General features: G+C 28.4%; 1 protein-coding gene across 1 annotated transcript; it reads right to left on the bottom strand.

The window, feature by feature from the left end:
* Positions 1–300: 300 nt before the first annotated feature.
* LOC138942288 (fatty acyl-CoA reductase 1-like) lies at positions 301–9,736 on the bottom strand. The gene is made up of 8 exons (XM_070312428.1): positions 9,524–9,736; positions 8,080–8,328; positions 7,605–7,750; positions 7,322–7,431; positions 5,954–6,146; positions 5,135–5,383; positions 2,718–2,894; positions 301–385 (listed from the first exon to the last, which is right to left on the bottom strand). The coding sequence occupies exons 1-8, from the start codon at positions 9,734–9,736 to the stop codon at positions 301–303; spliced, it is 1,422 nt and encodes a 473-aa protein (XP_070168529.1).
* Between the last annotated feature and the right edge of the window lie 16,247 nt (positions 9,737–25,983).

Consider the following 25,983-nt stretch of genomic DNA (forward strand, 5'->3'; position numbering starts at 1 on the left):
GAAGAAAAGACAACTGATTTATAAAAATTGCGCAAAGTTTATAAATCAGCAGTTTTTTCTCTTTCTAAAATGTTCAATAAATCGTACAATTTATATTTTTGTTGTATTTATATTGTCAAAGCATATCCACTTATATATCATCCATAGCATACCAATAGCAATAATGCTTTTAAATGTTGCGACGAATAAATCGACTCTACAATAGACACATTTGTTAATTTAATCAATTAATACATCTTACAAATAAACAATTAATATATTATAATTTAAAGAAACAACAATGTTTCGTTACTTTTACACTTACTTTTTACGATGTGCTTTGGCTGCATTTAATCGATTCATATCTTCATGGAAAAGATATATTTTGATACCTATTACTACATTCCTTCAAAGAATAAGATAAATATTTAATAATTTAAATATTATAAAAATTAATATATCACTATTAGTCATTAGCTATTGGCATTTTCAGCAATTAAAAGCAGTACTTTCATTATTGTTGTTGATATATGGTATATAAATCCATGCTAGAGCATATGCTAGCTATGCTTAGTTAATTCACTTATCGTGCATTCGATGCTTATTTATACAATATATTAAATTGATTTATATAGATTATTTAAAATTTTTTAAAATTGTTTTTCTATATTTCTTTTAATCCATTATATATTTTAATTATCAATAAGTGCTGTTCTTACAATATTCTATCAGCTTGTAAGTTATAAAATTTAATTATAAAATAATAAGTTATAAAATTTATTCTTGTTTCTATTTGTGTTTTATTCTTTCTCTCGTAGACCGATTAGGAAAATTAGAAATTAAAATATTACATAAACTAATATATCTTGTGTAATATATCTTGTATTTTACACATGACATGATCTAATATTTTATTTTAATATAAACTCTTCACAAAAATTAGAAAAACACTTAATTTTTCTTAAAAAAGGCAATATTTGGACAGCAGTGACTATTAAAAATGAACGAAGTTTAAATCTAAAGAAAGAGTTTCGAAGCTTAAAATCTCTATTTTTAAAAGGTCACTATTTTTTAAGTTTGTGTTTGGTAATTTTTACATACAGAAAACTACTACTTGAACAATATAGAAAATTTTCTTCTCTTTATGGTGCTGTTACGTGCCCCAAAAAAATCAGCGAAACTTTTCGACTTTCTAATATGAAAGATTTAAGGTTTTTTTTTTACGAAATTATTTTTTTTATGTTTCTAAGATTTTTTTTTTACTGAGTTATCACGGATTAAATAAAAAAATGAGCGTTTTAACTTTGATCTCTCATAATCCCGTTATCAAATATCAAAAATATAAAAAAATTTGTTGTTGTTGTTGTTGACATTTAATAAAGGTAATATACTATCAATGTAGTAAAAAGCAATATTTTTATCAATAATTAAACTTTTTCTTTATTAATTTTTTTTATTATTAAATGAAGCAATTTCACAATTTTTTGTACGTTTTGTCTCATAAAATCATAAGGGTTACCATAAAAAAAATCTTATAGCTATTCGGCAAATCTTTTTTAAATGCAGGGTACTTAAAAGTACGAAAAAACGTGAAGAATACATTTTTTTCTTGTTCTATATAATTGTTTTCTAGATCAAAATGAAAAATCACTAATTTTTACGGTATCTTCATCTATTAGCATCATGTTTACATGTTAAAAAAAAAAGAAATGGCATTTATAAAGTTGGATAGAGCAAAGTCTCAGCTTTAAAATTCTGTTTCTTTTATTCGGATACGATGGTATTCAATAGAGTTATGAGCAATCAAATTCAAAGTGATCATTTTTTATTTATCATGTGATAACTGAGCAACAAAAAAATCTTAGAAATATTTAAAAAAAACAATTTTGTAGGAAAAACTTTAAGCTCTCTCATTAGAAAGTCGAAAATACTCGCAGATTTTTTTGGGGAACGTGACAGGCCCATGAAGTAGAAAGAAAATTTCCCATTTTGTTCAGCTCGTAGTTTTTTTATATGTGAAAATTAACAAACTAACAGAAACTCCAAAAAAATGACTTTTCGAAAATAGAGATTTTAAGCTTTAAAACCCTTTTTTAAATTTAAATTTCGTTCATTTTTAACGAAGTTATAGCTATATGAATTTTATCTATTTTTTAAGAAAAATTATGTGTTCCTCTAATTTTTGTGAGGAATTTAGTATATATTAAAAAATATAAGTAAATTGATCGATTTATCTGAATCTTATTTTATAGATGTCTCGTATAAAAAGCTTTTTTATTAAAAATTTCAAATTTGAAAGATAAGAGAAGAAAAAGAAAGTATGTATGTTAATTATCAAAAATGTCAATTTTTTTAAATACAGTAAATAAGAAAAAACGTAATTTTATATTAAACTGATAAATTTGTATAAATTATATACAATATTTTAACGATACGTGGCAGTATTTTATTATTTTTTTATTATCACGTTTCTGTTATTATCAGTATATACGTCAGATATAAAAATTATTTTCTCAAACTTTAATTTTTTGTGCATTTTATAAAAAAACAATTTGCTCAAAAGTTCAAGACAATATTATAAAAATTGTGATACGCACAATTTAATAGAGAGCAATATCTAATAAATATCTATGAATATAATATTCAAAATTAGAAATAAAAACCCAAAAACAATATGCACTTGGATCAATTATAGTTGCTTTTCTCTATTTAAAATCAAGCTATATGTTTATATTTACCTTATATACTTTATCATATCTACATCAGACAGATCGATCGAGAACATTTCTTGGTTATCAGATGGTGTTAGTGACATTAGATCTTGACTATTTGTATTATCAAATTTCCATTTGTTACATACAAAATGTTGCAGAGCACGACCGGTCACATATACTTTCCTCTGCACTTCCAATATCCTATGTTGCAAATTATACATACATATATATATATATATAAGGTAATTTGAACATTCTGAACGATACAGTTCTTTAGTTATTATTGCATTTGGAGAAGGTTAAATCCAAAACCACCGCAAGTTTAAAAAAAATATTTGATAAAATATGTAATTTTGTTGTTAAAAGAAACTATTTAAAAAAAGAATTTTGTATAGAAAGAATACGTACAAAATAATATTGTAAATTGATAAAAATATATATATTTATATATATGTCTTGTTATGTCGAACTTTTTGTTTACTTTCTAAATTATTTTAATTGTTAATCTTTATTGATAAATATTATGAGGTAAACCTACATAAAAGGGGACCTCCTCGTATGATCTTGACCTTGACAAAGTCATACGAGGGGGGTTCCCTTTTATGCAGGTTTATCTGTATAATTTTTATTTCCAATTAAAGCATTTTTTTTAATTACTTTTGTAAAAAAAAAAAAAGATTTGAAGCAAGTTTCTTAATACAATTATTTTTGGGAGAAACAGAATATACAATAAAGTATCTTGTATAAATAACACAGGTTTGCATAATTTTGCGGTATGGAAAAGACAAATGGTTTCCTATAATTTTTGTGCGCTGAATCCAAATTTGCAAGGCAAAATGGCCTATCACGTCAGGAGAAAAAATGGGGTTGAAACACCCCAAAATCGCGTTTTTTATCATTTTTAAAAATTTGTAGCAGACTAACCGGATGTACAGGAGACTTCAGATTGGGCTCAAATGAATGCTTGAACATTGTATTTTAATATAAAAATATGGAATCTTTTACCGCAGGTACCATCAAGCCTCGGACGCGCTTTGTTCTTAGGTGTAGTCTCACTATGTTAAGTAGAACGATTATTCCATGCAGTGACTGCACTGACAGCGAAACTATTGCTAATATTAAAAATTTCAATAGTAAATTTAATAAATGAGAATAAAAGATTATATTTTATTATATTTGTAAAAAATTGTTATCTCCTGAAAATTGTTTAAACAATAGTTTTTTAACTAAGGAGACAAAAAAAAACAAAAAGACGTTTTTAAGGAGGCACAGGACATATCCGTTTAAACTCTCGAAAATTGAGTATATTTTCTAAATTTTTTTGTAGCGCAATGACTTGATAAAAATTTTTGATTTTTTTACAATATTAATACAATATTATTAACTACTTAAGTAAAAATTTTCAGCATAAAAAATTTTTTTTTAGAAATGCGAATATTGGCAGATTTATGTTTTTATGTACGATGTATGGTACATGAAAATTCGAGCTACACGTTCGACGGATTAACTTCAAATTTTGCATACGAATTCCTAATAAGATTCCGCATCTGCTAAACGAAGCCTTTTCCCAATCCGATTTTCCATTTTTTCTTTTTGTTATAAACAAAAAAAATTAACCTTTTAAAAAAAAACTTATTATCACATTGCTATTTTTTTATTTTTGAAAATTTTGAAAAAATGCTTGGATAGCAAATAGCTATTAATATGTTTAATAAAATAAAGCTTGCATTACTTATTTTGGACATGATTTACGAAACGTATTCATGTACACCATGAAGCCACCAAAAATATGGAGAAGCTCTGCTAATATTCGCATAACTTAAGAAAACAAAATTTTAATTAAGTGGTTAATAATATTGTATTAATATTGTAAAAAAATTAAAAAATTTTATCAAGTCGTTGCTCTGCAATAAAGTCTACCAAATAGTACTCATATTCATTTTTCAAGGTTTTAAGCGAGTATGCTCCTTTAATGCGATTAAGAACCTTTAGTCTCGTTTATTAAATCTATGTTTAAAAGTTTTACAACAATTTTGCAATCGAATTGCATGTGGCAATCGTTTTACTTGACACAGTATAGCTACATCTAAAAACAAAGCGCCTGAGATTCGATGGTACCTACGGTAAAAGATTTGATATTTTTATATTAAAGTACAGCGTTCAAGTTTTCATTCGAGTCCGATCTGAAATCTCTTGTACACTGAATCCGTCAGCAAAAGATTTCCAAAAATGATAAAAAACGCGTTTTTGGGGTGTTTTGACCCTATTTTTCTCAAAAATCTAACATGATAGGCTATTTTGCCTTGCGGATTTGGACTCGCCGCACAAAGAACTATAGGAAACTACTCTATTTTTCCAGATCGCAAAAAAAAAAAATTATGCAGACCTGTATAATCTATATATACATAAATATATAAATATTTAATTTCTTTAGTACTTACATAGGTTGATATCCTAAAAATTTTAAAATTAAATCTATTATTTTAGCTGGTAAGATATGCCACAATATTGCCAATACATAATACATTGTTACACTTTCGGTATATAGAGTACCAGGCGTCCACAGAATTCTTTCGAAGGGTATCTTTTTCATGATTTTAAATTCATTGGAGCAACATTCTTCGAATGATATACATTTCTCATCAGGAAAAGTACAGTTTATGATAAAACATGTTGACTCTGGTATGAAACTAATAATAAATAATATCATAAATTAATTTAATGCACTATATATAAGTTTTTATAAAAACTGCATTAAGTTTTAAAAATATCTTAGACAACTTAGATAAAATATCATATTACAATAAGATTGCAAGAATGTCGTAAGATATATATTATTCTAAATTATTTAAAATTTTATTTTAATATATTTTAATGAATTAAGCATTAAGAATGTAGATGTAAAAAATGTTATTAAATTATTTTAAATATCTTAAGGGGCTACATACATCTAGCGGTAAGAGAAATAGGAGAAAATTTGACAATTTTTTTTATGAAAAAAATATTGTCAAATTTTCCCCTATTTTCCCTGGGTGTATGTAGCCCCTTAATTTAACATTATCCCAAAAAAATCATATATAAATTTAATAGAGAATAAATATGTGACATTTCATCTTTAATGCAAAAGAAGAAGAAATTGAATAAAGCGTGTAATGATAGCATAACGTAAATTTAATTTTAAATTGAAATAATTTCCGATTATATAGCTTAATATAGAGCTAGACATGCGTTAATATACACATATAAATTGATGATCATACGTTGTCAATCCAAGTTTCCAAATTACGAGAATTATAGTGTTGATGACAGTATCTACTGGTATATAATTTTGAGAACTATGTTTATTAGCATATATTACTCGTAATAATCCTTTGCCGACGAGATACATCAGCCCTATAGGACCATTAAAATTATCTATCCATCCTGGAATTGGATCCTTCAACGAAGATGTCACTAACAAACAAAATATATTTTTTGGATGATTATTATTAGATTATTTTGCGAAGAGATGTTATATAATTACTGTAATATATAAAAAGCACGATACATATTTTCTCTTCATGTATTGTACATTACCAACAAAACAAAAAAAGAACGATAAAATTGCAAACCCAAATACCTAACTTCAATTTTTGCTTAATTTAATTTTTAATTATCAGATTGTTGCAAATGAAAGGGCCATTTTTGAATTTCAGATTTAAACTTTTATTCGACACACTTTGTATATACTGTATCAATCGAAATAGTCTCCGTCCACTTCAACACACTTCTTCCAACGTGATACGTAAGCGCATTAATGCCTTTTACGTAGAAATCGGAAGAGCAAGATGCAAGAAATTCGTTGAATGCATTTTTTATGTCACTTTTCGTTTGGAATACTTTCTCACTTAAAAAGTTATCCAAGTATTTAAAGAAATGGTAATCTGCCGGAGAAAGCTCAGGAGAATAAGGAGAATGAGGAAGAACTTCGTATTTTTATTATGCTAATTTCTTTACAGTTTGTTCTACAACATACGGTCAAACATTATTATGGAGCAATAACGCACCACATCTATTGAGTAATGCCAGCTGTTCAATACGTATCTTTTCTCTTTCCTTATTCAAGAGAATAAGGAGAGGAAAAAATGCGTATTTTTTCAACAGATTACCATTTTTTTAAACGCTTGGATAGCTTCTTAAGTGAGAAAGTATTCCAAATGGAAAGTGACGTAAAAAGTGCGTCCAATTTCTTGCATCTCGCTCTTCCGATTTTTACGTAAAAAGCATTAATGTGCTTATATCACGTTGGGAGAAGTATGTCGAAGTGGACAGCGACTATTTCGATTGATACGGTGTATATAAAGTATGTTGAATAAAAGTTTAAATTCTAAATTCAAAAACGGCCATTTCATTTGCGACAATCTGATAGATACGCAAGTTTAATTAAATATTTAGATGTATTGTTATGCTATCTTTAAAATAATTAAATAAATTTGCTTCGCTTAGCAAGTTCGTATTTTTAATTATTATACGTGTGCAATAATGCTTGTAGGCAATCGCTCAGTAGGCAATTGGGAATGTCGGCAAACGAAGTTGTCTGCTTGTATGTGTGCATGCGTGTGCGCGTATCCAACAAAAAATCTACGTACCTATGGATGGTCTCACAATTGCACAAGGCAAAGATGAGGAATATTCCTGTATTACACTCTCCGCTAAGTTTTTCGAGAATATATATGTATTGGGAAAATTATCCAAGCATCTGTATATAATTTCAAATAAATATGGCAAATAAAAGATTCAAAAATAATTGCAACATTATAATATAAAAAAAAAATGAAAAAGGAATAATACGAAAAAAATAATTTCATTTTCCAATTAACACATATTTAAAATTTACGTATGATATATTGGATTTATGTTTGCCACACTCACTTAGCTGTAAAAACATTCAAGATATGCTCATCCAATGACTCAGCCACTTTGATCATTTCTCGCCAATCGGCTATAGGTGGATACACCTTTTCTTCTAGAAACGGATTATCCAAATGTGCATATGCTGTGCTAATATATACTAGAGCCTTTAACAGGGAAAAACAACCCATATTAAAATTGTGTCTTATTCAAAATGCTATAATTATAGAGTTTATAGTAAAAGAATAAGACATGTTGTTAATTTACAATTAATAAAAAAATTAATACTACTATTATGTAAAGAAGCATTTCTTTAAAATACCGCAAACATACATAAGCTTGAAAGATATATGTAATAAAAAAAATTTCTAAAAGTAAATGTATAATGATAATGTTAGTATATCGCATAAAATCCTATGTAAGATAATTTATATAATGAAATATTATCAAAGTTTTTATAAATATGCGAATGCAGAATCAATCTGTGTAAACTTACTATTAGATTCTTCGTACTTTCAGCTAAGATACATATATCTCTCGTTGATCTGGTATTAGTAAGAATGGCGTACTTTAAACTGTCGTTAAATTTCACGCTTGCCGCGTTATGAATTATTATAGTCACTCTTTCAGTCAGCATTTGTCTATCGACAGCCGACAATCCTAAATTTTCTTGACTGGTATCACCAGAAACAACAATTAATTTCTTGAAATTTTTAGGTTGTTCCTCTCGTAATTTATCGTATAACTAAAATTAAAAATTGTTATATACAGGATGAGTCACTTTAATCAATACACGCAAATATCTCGCAAAGTGAGCAAGATGGAAAAAAATATTTCATACAAAAGTTGTAGGATTCAGAAGGGCACACATGATGAAAATATGGGCTTGATATAGAGTGATCTTTTCAAGGCTAAGTCAATGTGATCGATGTTTTTTTAAATGGAATTCCCCATTTTTATTGCACAATCTTGTAGCTTACCTCGAGAGCTTTCCAAAACACTATAATAAAATATTTTTTCATTAAGTACTTTTTGAGTTATTTTATATCTTAATCTGACATATTTTGATATAAAATATCTCGTAAAATATTTAGTTTTCAATAATCTTACCGTAATACTTTTATGTACAGAATAATGAGACAAATTAATTAGTGTAAAAAAAACAAATAATTGTTTAAAAGATTAATTGTAAATTTCTTAAAAATAATTTTTTTTTTTTTTTTTTTTTTTTTTTTTTTAATTGATTTGTCTCATTATTCTGCACATAAAAGTATTACGGTAAGATTATCGAAAACTGAATATTTTACGAGATATTTTATTTTTTATATCAAAATATGACAAATTAAAATGTAAAATGACTCAAAAAGTACTTAATGAAAAAATACTTTGTTATAATGTTTTAAAAAGCTCTCGAGATAAGCTACAAGTATATGCAATAAAAAATGGAGAGTTCCATTTAAGAAAACATCGATCACATTGACTTGACCTTGAAAAGGTAACTCAAAGTCAAATCCATATTTTCATCATGTGTCCCTCTCTGAACCCTACAACTTTCGTATGAAACATTTTTCCATCTTGTTTACTTTACAAGATATTTGCGTGTATTGATTAAAATGACTCACCCTGTATATATAGTATTTATAAAAAAATATGCCATAATGATTAAATACTTTTACGCTAAAATTGTAAAATGTTTTTTAACTTTTTCTTACAACTTATTATTTTTAACGTTTTTTTTATGTTTTATCACATATTACTTCTACTTTTCTTTTTCCAATTTCAAAGTCATTAAAATAAATTTTTTATTGTAATAACATTTTCATAATAAAAATTATTTCAAAATTCTTTTTATTACTGTAACAATTTTTAACGAAATATTGTATATATGTGTGTGTATGTATTGCAAAAGAAAATAATATCCATTTCTATATTTAACTTACCGGTAAGTTTAACATTTTTTCGAGTCTTTCGTTAAGGCCCAATCCTTTTTTCGGACGCATTAATATAAATATTTCTCGAATATCCGGGCAAGTTCTCAGTATTTTCTCGATGAATACTTTGCCCAGAAATCCTGTCGCGCCTGTCAAGAATATACTTTGTCCAGCGTAAAACGTTGGAATTGATTTGGCTGGATCAATTGAGTTGTTATCCATCGTTATTAAAATGAAACAAATAGAACAGTGTTAACAACAAAGTAACAGCAAAAAATATATACAATTGTATTTAAAAACGTTGTTGTCTCTTTTAAGTCGATATCGTTACTAAGCAGAAGTCAGATTTTCATTATATATATATCTGATAAAGTTATGCACACGTGAGTAGAATTATACGTATCTTTAAACCGAATATGTTGCAGGTCAAAACTAAAAGAATAACTTAAAGCTATAGAATCATGATATGCAGTTTATCTTATATTTAATATGCAATTTGTCTTACGAAACTTTATTTGAGCTTGGATCGCTTTGACCTCGCTTTGGTACAACTTACAATGTACATGCTATGTTGTAAAGCGAGTTGGTCCACACTGCCTATCGGCGAGTCGGGTGCGGGAGGGGGGCCGAAGGCCCCTCTTGCACCGCCCCAAATTCGGCTGTGTGTGTGCGCACGTGCACGCTGCGTGCTTCACTGTCCATGCATGTACTTTGGTATATTTCAAATTATTTTTATTAATAACTTTTTAAGCAACGAGGCGACGATTAAATTAGAAGAAAATGTTACTCAGAATTATGACCTTGACAACATATATCAAGGTCATTGAAATCGTTGAGGTTGCCCTTAATGTTAAGTTTTACCATAATTATGTTTAATTTTAATAAATGATAGAGTTTATTTCTATTTAAGCTGATAACATTTCTGCAAAAGAAAATTCTTTCAGACATCTTTGCATAGTCGTTACGTCGAGCCAGTAGCATTAAATTTTTGGATTATTTGAATCAAATATTGCCACAACAAGCTCAAACAAAGTTTCATAAGTTAAATTGCATTCTAAATATAAGATATACTGCATATCATGATTCGATGACTTTAAATTATTCTTTCAGTCTTGACCTGCAGCATATTCGGTTTAATGATATGTATAATTCTACTCATATGCATAGCTTTACCAGTTAGGTATATATAATCAAAGTCTGATTTCTGCTTAGTAACAATTTCGACTTAAAAGAAACAACACTTTTAAGTACAATTGGATATATTTTTTGTTATTACTTTGTTGAACGCATAGTCTCCACGCATACACTTTCCACGCGAAGCTAAGTTTCACATCCCAGACTACACATAAAACTAAACGATGATGAAAGCATATCTTTTTTAAGTCATCTTTTCGGCAAGGCTGAAAAGCAAATAAAAAGGATGTCTTCCTTATTACAAAAAAAAAGTCATCTTTAGAAAGATGTCTAAAAGATTTATAATACATTCTTTTGTTTTGCCGAAAATAACCTAAGAAAGACATCTTTTTGTCATTTTTTTATAGATGTCTTTTTGGCGAAGCGGAAAGATGACTAAAAGCCTTTCTTGGCTTACGAACGAAAAGTTCGTTTGCTTGCCGCTATGTGATGCGTTGTGCGTTATCTATCTCGTATTTGAGCTTTACTCATGAGAATTATACAAAACTTGCAGAGTGCGATTAATAAGATTGTAACTATTTCTATCAATTTCATTTTTGATACAATCCCTATACAGGAAATTCAGATAGTAAACTGATTTTTGGAAAATCGAGCAGATAAATGTTTAATTTTCACTTTTTCAGACAGACATTGTCCGAATAAGTAAAAATCGTTCGTTTTAACTTTCATAAATAAAAAGAATTCCACAAATAAAATATTTAATTTCATGAACTAAATTTTTTAAAATTAATTATATATACATATATACAGGGTGTATCTGAAATGATGCATTAAATTTTAGGAGCGTATTCTAGAGGTCAAAATAATACTTTTTTTACAGGCTAAGGCTACAAGATGACTTTTAGTCGGACTTATGTTGTCTATTAATCATCTTTTTATCGATTATACACTCTTACTAAAGCACATCTTTATAAAAAATATGTCATATTTTACTTATATTTAAACAACTTGGTGTTGTCTGGGATGGATTTATAATTTTCCACGTAAAGCGGGGTTCAACTCAAACCACACTAGTCTAGCTTTTTGGTAATGGAGCCCCTCCGCAGTGCGGAATGCACTGTCATTTGGAAGTATATCTTGTACTTCTTTTATTTTATAGAGAAAGGCTTAAAATATAATATTTGTATTGGTATATTAAAATAAAATACACAAAATGCAAGCGCAAGCGCTCGCACACAACAATACACACACCGCGTACAATGTTATAGTTATATAAATAATATTTGAACGTATTGTTACCCGAAGCAAATTTATTTTATTATTTCTAAAATAACAATAAAAAATATCTAAATATTTAATTAAACTTGCGTATCTATCAGGTTGTTGCAGATAAAATGGCCGTTTTTGAATTTTGAATTTAAACTTTTCGTAGACATACTTTATATACACCGTATCAATCGATATACAATAGTATCCGTCCACTTCGACACACTTCTCCAACGTGATACAAGTGCATTAATGCCTTTTACATAAAAATCGGAAGAACGAGATACAAGAAATTAGACGCTCTTTTAGACGATCACTTTTTGTTTGGAGTACTTTCTTATTTAAAAAGTTATTCAATGCTTAAAAGAATGGTAATTTGTCGAAATAATATGCATTTTTCCTTTCCTTGTTCTCCTTGTTCAGAATAAGGAAAGAGAAAATATATGTATTGAAGAGACATTTGCCGACATTACTCAATAGACGCGATGTATTATTGCTCCATGATAATGTTAAACCGCATGTTGTAAAACAAAGTGTAAAGAAATTAGCATAATATAAATATGAAGTTGTCCCTCATTCTTCTTATTCTCCTGACCGTTCTCTCCAGCAGACTACCATTTTTTAAAGTACTTGGATAATTTTTTAAGTGAGAAAGTATTCTAAACGGAAAATGACATAAAAAGTGCATCAACGAATTTCTTGCATCTCGTTTTTCCGATTTCTACGTAAAAGGCATTAATGCGCTTGTATCACGTTGGAAGAAGTGTGTTGAAGTGGACGGAGACTATTTCGATTGATATAGTATATACAAAATGTGTCGAATAAAAGTTTAAATCTGAAATTCAAAAATGGCCATTTCATTTGCAACAATCTGATAATTAAAAATTAAATTAAACAAAAATTGAAGTTAGGTTTTTCAGTTCGCAATTTTACTTTCGTTTCCTTTTTTAGTTTCGTTTGTAATGTACATGAAGATGAAAGATATATCGCGCTTTTTGCTTTCTTTTGCTCTCTAGAGGAAGCTTTGTTTTCGTGACAAATTTTTTTTTTCTACGCTAATGTGTTTAAAATGTTCCAAAATGTCGCCAAAGCTTCCTCTATGAGGAAGAAAAAATTGAAAAATCCGCATGCTTAAAGGAGCTTAAACTTTGTGAGATAAAATGGTGGGGAAGCAATAAGCAATTTTCTAATTTGCATAGTTCAGCTTGTTTTTTTTTTTTATAATGATGGAAAAGGAAAGAAATATAAGGTATTGCATATATGCATACGTTTTATAGGACAAGGGCACTTTTAAAAAGACAACGCATTCTTCAATATGTGATAACTAAAGATAAAATACGGTAACTAAAGATAAAATAATTATAAACAAAAATGACTTTTATGCTCATAATTTGGAAAAATGATAATAAAGCTTAGGTAAAAAAGTAGAGTTTATAATATACGAAAACAATTAATCACACAAGTCGGAAGCAATAGCCAGATTCTCTTATCATTTGATCAGTATAGCTTTCATCATGATTTAATAGTAAACTCTCTATTATAAATGTTGGAATGCTCATTTATAGATAGCAAATGTGACAAAAAAAAAGAATAAAACATTCTGAGCCTATTTCTTTCTAACGCTATGCTAAAGAGAAAAAGAAATGAATTATGCAGATAGACAAAGAAAAAAGGGCAACTTGCTACCTGCTTCTCTCCTTGCTTTCTCACAATGCACTGACCATTCCGGTAGTAGTTTATTGTAATTCCCAATAATACTGTTGCTATGGGATGTCTATCGAATTGGACACAATATTTATTGCCCAGTTGAAAATTAGACTCTTTGTTTGATCAATCGTTCTGGTTACCCTAGACCCTAGGCACTGACCGATATAACTGGTTGTGTCCAATTGCACTATGTCCAAATGAATCTCTCTCTCCTATTACTATGCGTTCGTAACAATCACTAGTTTTTTTTTAATGGTTTCTTTTTCTGAGCGTTAGTTTTCGTTTTCAACTGCTTTTTGTAGAGACACAAAGTCAGGATAACAGTTCTCCCTCCTTTCATATCAGATGTGTAAGTACCCGGTTTTGCCCCCAACACAAGGAAAGTAACAAATACGGCAGTTGTATATTTCGGTGTACAAAATGCCAATCAAAACTAATATGATATACTCTCTAATATGTACAGAATGCAATGCTGCAGTTACCAAAACAGATGAAAAAGTGCAGGATGACTCGATTCTTGCCTCGATATCGATTTTTTGTGAGATAAAAACTTTGAACTCTTATTAAAAAAGAAATATCGTTTGCACAGGAGCTCGGTTTGTTTTAAAATAATGATGGCGCCAATATCTACAACTAATAACACAAATTAGCCATGGATAGCAGCATTTATTACGAAAAAAACAGGGGCATCCGGTTTGACCCGCCTACCTGGTTTTACCCAACTTTCCCCTACATGTAGTTTAGTGAAACAAATAAAGTAAAGTTTGTGCATACAGAAATAAATTTGTACAAATCTTTCTGATGTACAATGGAATGGAAAGAGGAAAAGAAAAAAAAAGATAATTTAAGTATAATATTATTGCATTTGTTTATATTCGCTTTAATCTTTATTTTGAGTCTTATATATTGCAGTTATATTATTATACAACAAATTCAGTTATAAAATATAATTACACAATGTAATACAGTTTATTAAATATTCCATAGAGAGAGAGAGAGAGAGAGAGAGAGAGAGAGAGAGAGAGAGAGAGAGAGAGAGAGAGAGAGAGAGAGAGAAAGACAACCGATTTACAAAAATTGCGCAAATTTTATAAATCAGCAGTTTTTTCTCTTTCTAAAATGTTCAATAAATCGTACAATTTATATTTATATTGTATTTATTTATATTTTAATAGCATATCCACTTATATATCATCCATAGCATACCAATAGTAACAATGGTTTTAAATGTTGCGACGAATAAATTGACTCTACAATAAACACATTTATTATACTTAATCAATTACTACATCTTACAAATGAACAATTAACATATCTAAAAAAACAACAACGTTCCTTTTACACTTACCTTTTACGATGTGCTTTGGCTGCATTTAATCGATTCATATCTGCGGTTCTTACAATTTTCTATTTGCTTATACGTTATAAAATTTAATTTATTCTTGTTTTCATTTGTGTATTCTTTCTTTCACAATCCGATTAGGAGAATTAGAAATTAGAATGTTACATAAACTAATATATCTTGTATAATATATCTTGTACTTTACGCATGATATGATCTAATATTTTATTTTAATATAAATTCCTTACAAAAATTAGAGAAATACTTAATTTTTCTTAAAAAATAAGCAAAGTTCAGACAGCTGTAACTTTATTAAAAATGAACAAAATTTAAATCTAAAGAAGGAGTTTCAAAGCTTAAAATTTCTATTTTTAAAAAGTCACTATTTTTTGAGTTTCTGTGAGTTTGGTAATTTTTACATGTAGAGAACTACGAGCTCTGAACAATATGGGAAATTTTCTTCCCACTTTATGGAGCTGTTACGTAACCCCCAAAAATCTATAAAAATTGTCGACTTTCTAATGTGAAAGCTTAAAGTTTTCCTTACAAAAATATTTTTTTTAATGTTTCTAAGATTTTTTGTTACTGAGTTAGGGGTGATAATTACGGCCCCCTATTTGAAAGGTCGTTTCTGAAGACATTTTTAACGAGGAACACTGGAAAAATAGTAAAAAAAATTTCCGACCGATAGTTTCAAATTTTTTTCTTCTATTTAAAATCAAGCTTCATATATTCATATTTACCTGCCATATTTTGTAATATCCATGTCAGACAGATCGATCGAGAACATTTCACGGCTGTCAGATGGTATCAATGACATTAGATTTTGACTATTTATATTATCAAATTTCCAATCGTTACACATAAAATGTTGCATAGTACGGTTAGACACATATATTTTCCTCTGAAGTTCCAATAACCTATATTGCATATTATATATATATATATATATATATATATATATATACAGGGTTGGGAAAGTTACTTCATAAAAGTAACTCGTTACCGTTACCGTTATTTTTTCTAAAAAGTAACTCGTTACCGTTACTCGTTACTAATTTTAAAAAGTAACTCGTTACCGTTACAGTTACTAAAAAGTAACGGGTCGTTACAATTTCCGTTACTTTTTTACAATACAAACTAATAAATTATTTTGCATAAGAAAAACTTTTAAAAAATTGTAAGCAAGATTTCATTCAAGATTTATTACAAAATAAATGATTAAATTTTATCAAAATTCTTTATTAATTTTTAATAAAATTTGTTGCTCCATAGTATCATCATTTAAATGCCCTCTTTGTGGTGTTAATACAGAGCCACCGATGCTAAACATTCTTTCTACAGATGCACTGCTTGGTAGAGCTGTATTATATTTAATAAAAAGTTTTTTAAGTTTTGGATAGTCGTTTAACATTTCTATATTACAATTATTTGATTTTAAAAACCGTTGCAATTCTTCTTGTTCAGATTCATTTTGCACCGTTTTTTGCTCAAAAATGAAAAAATCATCGTGATCGTCAGATTTTCCAGCTTTTGAAGAATTTTCAGTTGATCGGATTCCCAATAAATCCTCTAAGTAATTTTCAGCACGTTTTCTTTTTTCTCCGGTTAACTAGTTTAACTTAAATTTTGGATGTAAACATGCTGCTATTATTAATTCTTTTGTTTCAAATATTGTAAGAAATCTAAAATCAAATATAGTAAATTAAGCGACATTGTTTGTTTTATTGAAATTAATACATTTGAATCAATAGTTTAAAATAAAATAATATTTTTCAATTAAATCCTTATTTAAAATTAAATAACATATGTATTAATCAAATTAATAAGTTACTTTTTATTTAAACCTTGCTGAATAGCTTCAACTAATGAATGGCAATCTATAAGGTCAGATTTATTGAGATTTTCTAATTTTCGTTGCAAGGTACTTAGAACTGGTAGTAAATGAGAGCTCTGCTTTTCCGAAAAGATAAAGCTCTCATTGGATATCGCGCGTCGCGTCATCGCACTGGTCTGCAAGAGCCATAAGTTGATCAATCACATTCAAGCATTTTTATAACATAATAAGAATGCTAATTGGTCGATTTGCTTACGGCTTTACGGTTAAGATAAAAATTTTATCACGCACAATAGCAAGAATAATATCTTAAATAAATCAAAAAATTTGAAAAAAGTAACGATAAAAGTAACTGTTAAATTCGTTACTCGTTACCGAAAAATGTAACGAAGTTACTTTTTCCGTTACAAATAAAATTTGTAACGCCATTACCGTTACAGTTACCGAAAAAAGTAACTGTAACGGTAACGGCGTTACAAGTAACGCGTTACTTCCCAACCCTGTATATATATATATATATATATATATATATATATATATATATATATATATATATATATATATAGGGTGTCCGATAAAAATTGTGCCAACGCTCGTGAGCAGGTAAACTGAACAGAAAAGTCCTGTAACATTTTTCCTATACCACTTAATAAAGAAGTTATTATTGAATAAAGTCAGCCAATTATCTCCGATCTTTAGACGCGCGCCTGGTAATGTGCGTGAGCGCTCCGTTGCTACGGCAGCCCACACTACAGACAGGCGGCTCACCGACGTGCGTCCGGCTAAAAGTCGGCGCTTATTGACTAGACTTTACTTAATAAGAACTCCTTTATTAAGTGTTATATAAAAAAATGTTACAGGACTTTTCTATTTAGTTTACTGTGATCTATCCGCTCACGAGCGTTGGCACGATCTTTATCGGACACCCTGTTATATATATATACATATATATGTTTTGTATATATATATATATATATATATATATATATATATATATATATATTTATTTATTTATTTAAAATTCGAGAAATCTCTCACTTACGCTATCTTCTTAGATATAATCTATTTGCGCGTTATCTTTTTGGGGGGATATATTTTGTATATGCGATATAATATGACAAATATGATATATATATATAACATAGTGTGTGTGTGTGTGTGTGTGTGTGTGTCATGTGATTTATACATGGAAACAATAATTTGTACTACGTTAAAGCTGAATCCACGTTTCTCGGAAAACAATACAGCAAGTGAACCTCACTAACAAACTATTGTCCGATAATTGTTTCACTCTGCCTCTTCCCGGCTAGCTATAGTATTAGTCCATTCCTCAATCAAAGGTTCCCATTTTAAGAATAAATTTTAGGAGCTTTGTAAAAACTGTTTTTTTGCGCAAAGCCGAATTTTTCATCTAGTTATTTTTATTTCGAAAAAGATATATGCTAGAAAAGAATATTTTTTTCCTACTGTAATATTTTCTTTTCCTTAGAGTCTCTCTCTCTCTCTCTCTCTCTCTCTCTCTCTCTCTCTCTCTCTCTCTCTCTCTCTCTCTCTCTCCCCTCCCCCCTCTCTCTCTCTCTATATATATATATATATATATGTATATATCTGTCTGTCTGTCTGTCTCTCCCTTTCCCCCCTCTCTATTCTCTCTCTCCTCTCTCTCTTCTTCTCTTCCTCTGCCCCTCTCCCTTCTCACCACTCTCCCCCTGCCCCTCACCCCTTCTTCTGTCCCTCCCTTCCTCTCTCTTTCCTCACCTCTCTCTTTTACTCTCCCCTTCCCCTCTCCTCGCCCCTCACCCTCTTTCCCTCTTCCCCTTTTCTCTCTCCTCTTTCCCTTCTACCCTCTGCTCACTGCTCTCTGCCCTCTGTCCTCTGTCCTCTTCCTTTCCCACTCTAATACCCACCTGCCTCTCTATCCCTTCCACCCTCCCACTTCTTCTACCCTCTCACTCCTCCCGCCCCTCCTTTCTCTCCATCTCTCTATTTTGTTATTCTTTTTATCTTTAAAGATGTTTTTCTTTTTTTTCTTTGTTTCAAAAATTTTGTAGAACTGAAATAATGTTTATAATAAATGAAGTAACAAATATGAACAAATCGGCTCTATTTATACAAATAAGTTCTTTTGTAATGCATTATCTAAATATTTGTACGTAATAATATACAAAGCTGGTCTAGTTTTGTAAATGTTATATGTTTGAATAATTATATACAGATAAGATTAAAAAATAAATAAATTATATATATTTACAATGTTAAGATTACCGACAATGTTGAGATTATTTTAGATATGTATATAACGATTGATTTGTGCATAAAATACAATGACATCCATATATATATACATATATAGAATACTCATAAGTATTCACCGCATGGTTCATGTCTGCAGAATGAATTATGCGTGTAAGAGCACTTGAGCGTCACTGAAAATTCGAAAGAAGGATTTGATGTTAAACCAAGTGCTGTACATCTATTGCATGATCGGAAAACAATGGGATTTATTTGCCAATTAGACAATTAGGTCGGCCATGAGAGGGATCTCTCAGTTCTCCGACCAGCTGAAAACTCGGGATCTCGATCCGGTGAACGTATACCCTCGGGGCGCGTAGTATTTGCTATGTATACACGTAACCGCGGTTAATATTGACCTTTTAGCCTCTGCCCCAGAATCGGGATTCCGCGTGCAAATTAATGATGTTTATTCGCTTAACCCTTTGCATCTATTTCGACCGTCCGTCGTCTCATTCTTGTCTATGCACGATGAGAATTACCAAAAATGATATTCCATTTTTAGTGATTTTGTTGTTCTTTTTTTAGATCTTAATTTTTTTATCCTGAGAAAAAATCTGATGGCAATAAAAATATTGAAATTAGCTTTAGAAATTTTTGATCATACATTACACATATTGGGACCTCGATACTTTTCAGATGTTTGTATTCATCTCAAATTTCTTTATCATGATCTTATTATTTTACATGCAGCCACTTTTGTATAAACATGCTTTTTATTAATATTTTTAAAATTTTTGCTCTAAAAACGTGCCGAAAAACTTCAACAAGATAAATTTAAGTCCGTTTATCATAGATTTATGGTGAAAATATATTTTTATTAATAAAATTTTAAGATTATAAAAAACAGATGTTAATAGAGGGATTAGATTTGTAAAAAGTATAAAAGCTTTCTTGTTAAAAATTGATATTTTGTTAAAGATTGTCTATTAAAATTAAAAAATAATAAATAAAGTAATACTTTAATTAAGAAAAACATAAAATAGTTTGTGGTTCTTTTTCATAGTTATTTCTCGGATATGTTTTATTTATATATATTTTTTTACCATTTGTAAAGAGATCAGCAATATAAAAAAATTAAAGGTTCTTTAGGTTAAAAAAAAGAAAAGATTATTACTTGCTTAATCCACAAAAAATTATTTTCTCCCAAAACCTACATTTTAGGAACAAAAAAATTATTCCATATTTTCGACATTTTTGTATGAAGAATAAATTTCTATTCTTATATGATAATGAACATACAATATATTATATAATGATATTATATGTATATGTCGAGGGTGGCAAAAGAAGCAGCCATATTTCTTTCAATATACATATAAGTATGTTTTAAGATTTCAATAGAATTTTGACTTATGGTAGTTGTCTCGCAAATCGCGATTAACAAGAAAAATTTGAAAATTTAACTATACGTTAATAAATATGTATTTATGCGTTTGTACAACTTAAAAGCAATTGACTGTCCCGAATCGTTATCAAAAATTGCACTTCTTACGTGTCGCATACGCAAAACGTACGAAAATTTGAAATTTAAAATTGAATTTCAAATAAATTTTGAATTTTAATAATCAGAAAGAATAACAAAAAAAAATGACGAAAAATTAATACAAAATAAAAGGATACTATAGGAATTCCAAGAAAAAAAAACGGAATTATTGACTGTTTAGTTTTAGAAATTAATTTTAGAAAACAGTTTTAGTAAATGGTTTTAGAAACAAGATATAATAAAAAAAACTCGCGATAACACATTAAAATCTCCGAAGCGCCTCCACCCAAGGTCAAATTAATGGCATCATCTTATGACCTCCTTAGAACCAAACAACTTTTGTCTAAAACATTTCTTTTCATCTTGCTTTATTTTATATATACAAGGTGTCCCATTTTAAAAGTTCCACCCTCATAACTTTTTAGGATCAACGTTTGAAGGAAAACGACTCCGATAAAAGTTGTAGGGAATAAAGGGGGCTATCTAATAGTGACCTTGGATTTGACATTAAAGGTCATTTTCAAGGTCATTTAAAGGTCAACTTTTGTTTTTTAAATGGAACCCCCTATTTTTCATTACATATTCTTGTAGCTTATCTCAAGAGCTTTTCAAAACACTATAATAAAGTATTTTTTCATTAAGTACTTTTTGAGTTATTTTATATTTTAATCTGACATATTTTGATATAAAAAATTAAATATCTCGTAAAATATTTAGTTTTTGATAATCTTACCGTAGTACTTCTATGTACAAAATAATGAGATAAATCAATTAGTATAAAAAAAATTGTTTTTAAGAAAATTATTTACAATGTATTTTTTTAAACAATTATTTGTTTTTTTTTGCACTAATTGATTTGTCTCATTATTCTCTACATAAAACTATTACGGTAATATTATCGAAAACTGAATATTTTACGAAATATATAATTTTTTATATCAAAATATGTCAGATTAAAATATAAAATAACTCAAAAAGTACTTAATAAAAAATACTTTATTATAGTGTTTTGGAAAGCTCTTGAGATAAGCTACAAGAATATGTAATGAAAAATAGTTGGTTCCATTTGAAAAACGAAAGTTGACCTTCAAATGACCTTGAAAATGACCTTTAATGTCAAATCCAAGGTCAGTATTAGATAGCCCCTTTTATTCTCTACAACTTTTTTCGGAGTCGTTTTTCTCCAAACGTTGATCCTGAAAAGTTATGAGGATGGAACTTTTGAAATGGGACACCCTGTATATCTATATATATATTCACATATATATATTCTGTCCAAATTTGTAAATGGCTACCATGGCTTCACCTGTCACATCGCTGTTAGCAATCTACAATAGTATATTATATAGAAGTTTGTGGTTTTAACGTTGACTCAGAGTATAAAATTTTGGATTGTACTATCGCGAGATAACTACCTTAATATACACATCCATTTTCAAGCGCTTATACATATACGCGCACCCGCACAATTGCTGCAAGAGTAGTGGAAAGCTTCAAAATAACAAAAAATTATCATTCAATTACAATTTGATAAGGAAATAGTTATTTCAGTTTTTAAAGCAAAAATGACATCTGTTTTCTTCTTCTCCATATATTAATATATTAGTCTCCTGTTATTTAATTTATACAAAAATAGAAACATATATGAATCGATTTAGACAGTAGCCTGTAGATTTAAAATTAATAAACATTATATTTTGTATATTTACAAGTAAGAGGTGATCAATCGTAATATTGCATTATACACATCAATTTAAAAATTAATTGATATATTTTGCATACATGCAATTTAGTTATAAATAGCTCTCAAATCAGAAATTTAAGATCATGAAAAGAAAACACTGTCTGCGATAATGTTGTGTACGTTGAATGCAAAAAATTTAAAATATTTTTGATTCTTGTCATAGGATAACCTTTGATATAAGTAACTAGTTATCTCTCTACAAATATGTTACAATGTTCTGATTCGAAGTTCAACGATGACGTGTAATCTCAGTTGTAACGAGATTAAATTATGAATCAATGTCATATATATTAGAAAATTGAAGGTTTAGAGTTATATAACTAATTAAATATACATAAATTTTAAAATAATTTAATTTTGTTATAATTAAATCTAATATTAATATTTTTATAATAAAAACAATTGAAGAAATTTTATTGGAATTGACATAAAACAAATTGCGTTATGGTAACGAAGCGTGCTTTTCAATTGTCATGTGATCAAAGTAGATGTTAGTATATATGTAGTTTTTGATAAAAATATTCTCATTATTTCGTGTTATTGTATTAAAATTGTCAAAATTTTTAGGAAAAATCAAGAAACAACGCGAATGCATTGTATTGGCATATTAAAAAAATAAGATATCTCGAAAACAATTCAAATTTCTTTGAATATTTACTTAAAACGTTGTTTTATATTTAGTAAACATGATGAAAAATATTTTTAGTAACTTGAAGAAAGAAAGAAATCATAGGTGTTACATACAGGGTGTCCCATTTTAAAAGTTCTACCCTCATAACTTTTCAGGATCCACGTTTGAAGGAAACGACTCCGATAAAAGTTGTAGGGAACAAAGGGAGCTATCTAATAATGACCTTGGATTTGATATTAAAGGTCATTTCCAAGGTCATTTGAAGGTCAACTTCCGTTTCTTAAATGGAACCCCTTATTTTTCATTACATATTCTTGTAGCTTATCTCGAGAGCTTTCCAAAACACTATAATAAAATATTTTTTTATTAAGTACTTTTTAAGTTATTTTATATTTTAATTTGACATATTTTGATATAAAAAATTAAATATCTCGTAAAATATTTTGTTTTTGATAATCTTACCGTAATACTTCTATGTACAGAATAATGAAACAAATCAATTAATATAAAAAATAATTGTTCTTAAGAAAATTATTTACAATGTATCTTTTTAAACAATTATTTTTATGGCACTAATTGATTTGTCTCATTATTCTGTACATAAAAGTATTACGATAAGATTATCGAAAACTGAATATTTTACGAAATATTTTATTTTCTATATCAAAATATGTCAGATTAAAATATAAATTAACTCAAAAAGCACTTAATGAAAAAATATTTTGTTATAGTGTTTTGGAAAGCTCTCGAGATAAGCTACAAGAATATGTAATGAAAAATAGGAGGTTCCATTTAAAAAACGGAAGTTGACCTTTAAATGACCTTGAAAATGACCTTTAATGTCAAATCCAAGGTCACTATTAGATAGCTCCTTTTGTTCCCTACAACTTTTATCCGAGTCGTTTTGCTTCGAACGTTGATCCTGAAAAGTTATGAGGGTGGAACTTTTAAAACACACACACACACAGAGGGTGTCTCACCAAAAGTGGCCACATCCTTTTATCTTTTAAACTCAAATAGATAGACCGTAACAAATATATATCAAATTAAATGGTCCAAACTGAACTCTATTGTGAGCATAATGGTTGTTTTCAAAAGCTATCTATATTAACGAAAGGTATGCATAATTTTATTATAATAATGTGAATATTTCGATATAATAAAAGTTGTAGCATTATTTGAAACGAATACAACGATGTATGATACGATGTAAATATTTTATATATTATACGTGTGTTATCAACTTGAAATATCGCGGGCGACGTCTATTTTTTCATTTTCGGCTCTGCGATATGGCCAACTTCGGATTGAATATTATGATCAAATGACAATATAACATATGTCAATCTCTAATGCACAAGTGCACGAGTCAGAAGTTGGTCATAACACAAGGCAAAAAGTGAAAAGATAGACATCGCACGCAATATGTCAAGTTGATAAAACTCGTGTAATATGTAAAATATTTACATTATATTATACATTGTTGCATTTGTTTCAAATAGTGCTACAATTTTTATCATATCGAAATATTCATATTATTATAAAAAAATTATCATACCTCTCTGTTCGTTAACGCAGATAGCTTTTAAAAGCTATCATTGAAAATTTACAATATATAGAGTTCAGTTTAAACCATTTAATTTGATATACAGACAAATAATTGTGAAAAAAATATATTGTAAATAATTACATAATTTTTTCTAAAAACAATTTTTTTTATACTAATTGATTTGTCTCATTATTCTGTACATAAAAGTATTATGGTAAGATTATCGAAAACTAAATATCTTATGAGATATTTTAATGAAAAAATACTTTATTATAATGTTTTGAAAAGCTCTCGAGATAAGCTACAATAATATACAATAATAAAAATGGGGGTTTCCATTTAAAAAAACAAAGTTGACCTTGAAATAACCTTGAAAATGTCCATCGAATCAAAAATAAATAATGCAGTTAGGTTCGTCTCCCAAAATCAAACAACTTTTGTTTCAAATTTTCTTTTCAAAACTGCATTGTTTTCGAGATATTTAAGTGTCTCAATTTAAAAAACTCACTCTGTATAACAAAATTATTTTATTTGTTTTTTAATAAATGTTATAATAATTGTTCATTCACTTTGAAACATTTTTTAATTTTTGTATGTTATTTTTCGTTGTTGGAGGCTGTTTCCTATGTCAAGCTTATTCACAAATACTTTTTCGAAGTATTTATCGGTATATCTGTTAACTTTACTTTAATTCAATAGGAAAATGGTTGCAGTGAAGGTGAGACAGATTCCTTAAAAGATGGCAAACATTGATGAAGATGTGAATATGTTATCCATATTAGGCGAACATAAAGAAAGTTAATGTTTGAGAAAGTATTTATGAAAAAAGATTAATAAATATTCGGAAATGAAGTCGACATTTTGAACAATTATTATAACATTATAATATTTATTAGAAAATGAATAAAATGAGTTTGTGTGTGTATTAACACCCATGACCTTCAAGTTACTAAATAATATTTTTTGTCATAACACCTTAACTATACAAAATATGAAAAAAAACATTTAAGTAAATGTTATTATATCAAAAGAGATCTATATTCAAAAATGCAGAAAATGCAAAAATAAGATATTCTTTTTTAGCCGTTTTTAAGCCGTTTATTTTTTACAAATAATTGGCGTATATCCTATCTGTCATTTAATGGATTTCAACAAACGATAATAAATGTCAAAAAAATTTTCTCGCTACTTTTAATAACTTCGGAGAGATAACATCGTGTAACACTTTATGTGTTACGCCTTGCATATGTATCACATGCGCGTATACTTACTGCTATGTATTTTTTAATCCTTATCAGGCGAAGTGTAAATACGATTAAGATCCCCACGTGTCATAACTATTGCATATATTGGCATGATTACGATAATTACGACCCCCTATCTGAAAGGTCGTTTCTGAAGATATTATTGACGAGGAACACGGGAAAAATAGTAAACAAAATTTCTGAACAATAGTTTTCGAGATATGTCACTTTAAAGTA

The sequence above is a fragment of the Polyergus mexicanus genome, unplaced genomic scaffold, assembly GCF_030449975.1.
Source record: "Polyergus mexicanus isolate NDT 795.1 unplaced genomic scaffold, iyPolMexi1.0 SCAF_22, whole genome shotgun sequence".
Lineage (NCBI taxonomy): Eukaryota > Metazoa > Arthropoda > Insecta > Hymenoptera > Formicidae > Polyergus > Polyergus mexicanus.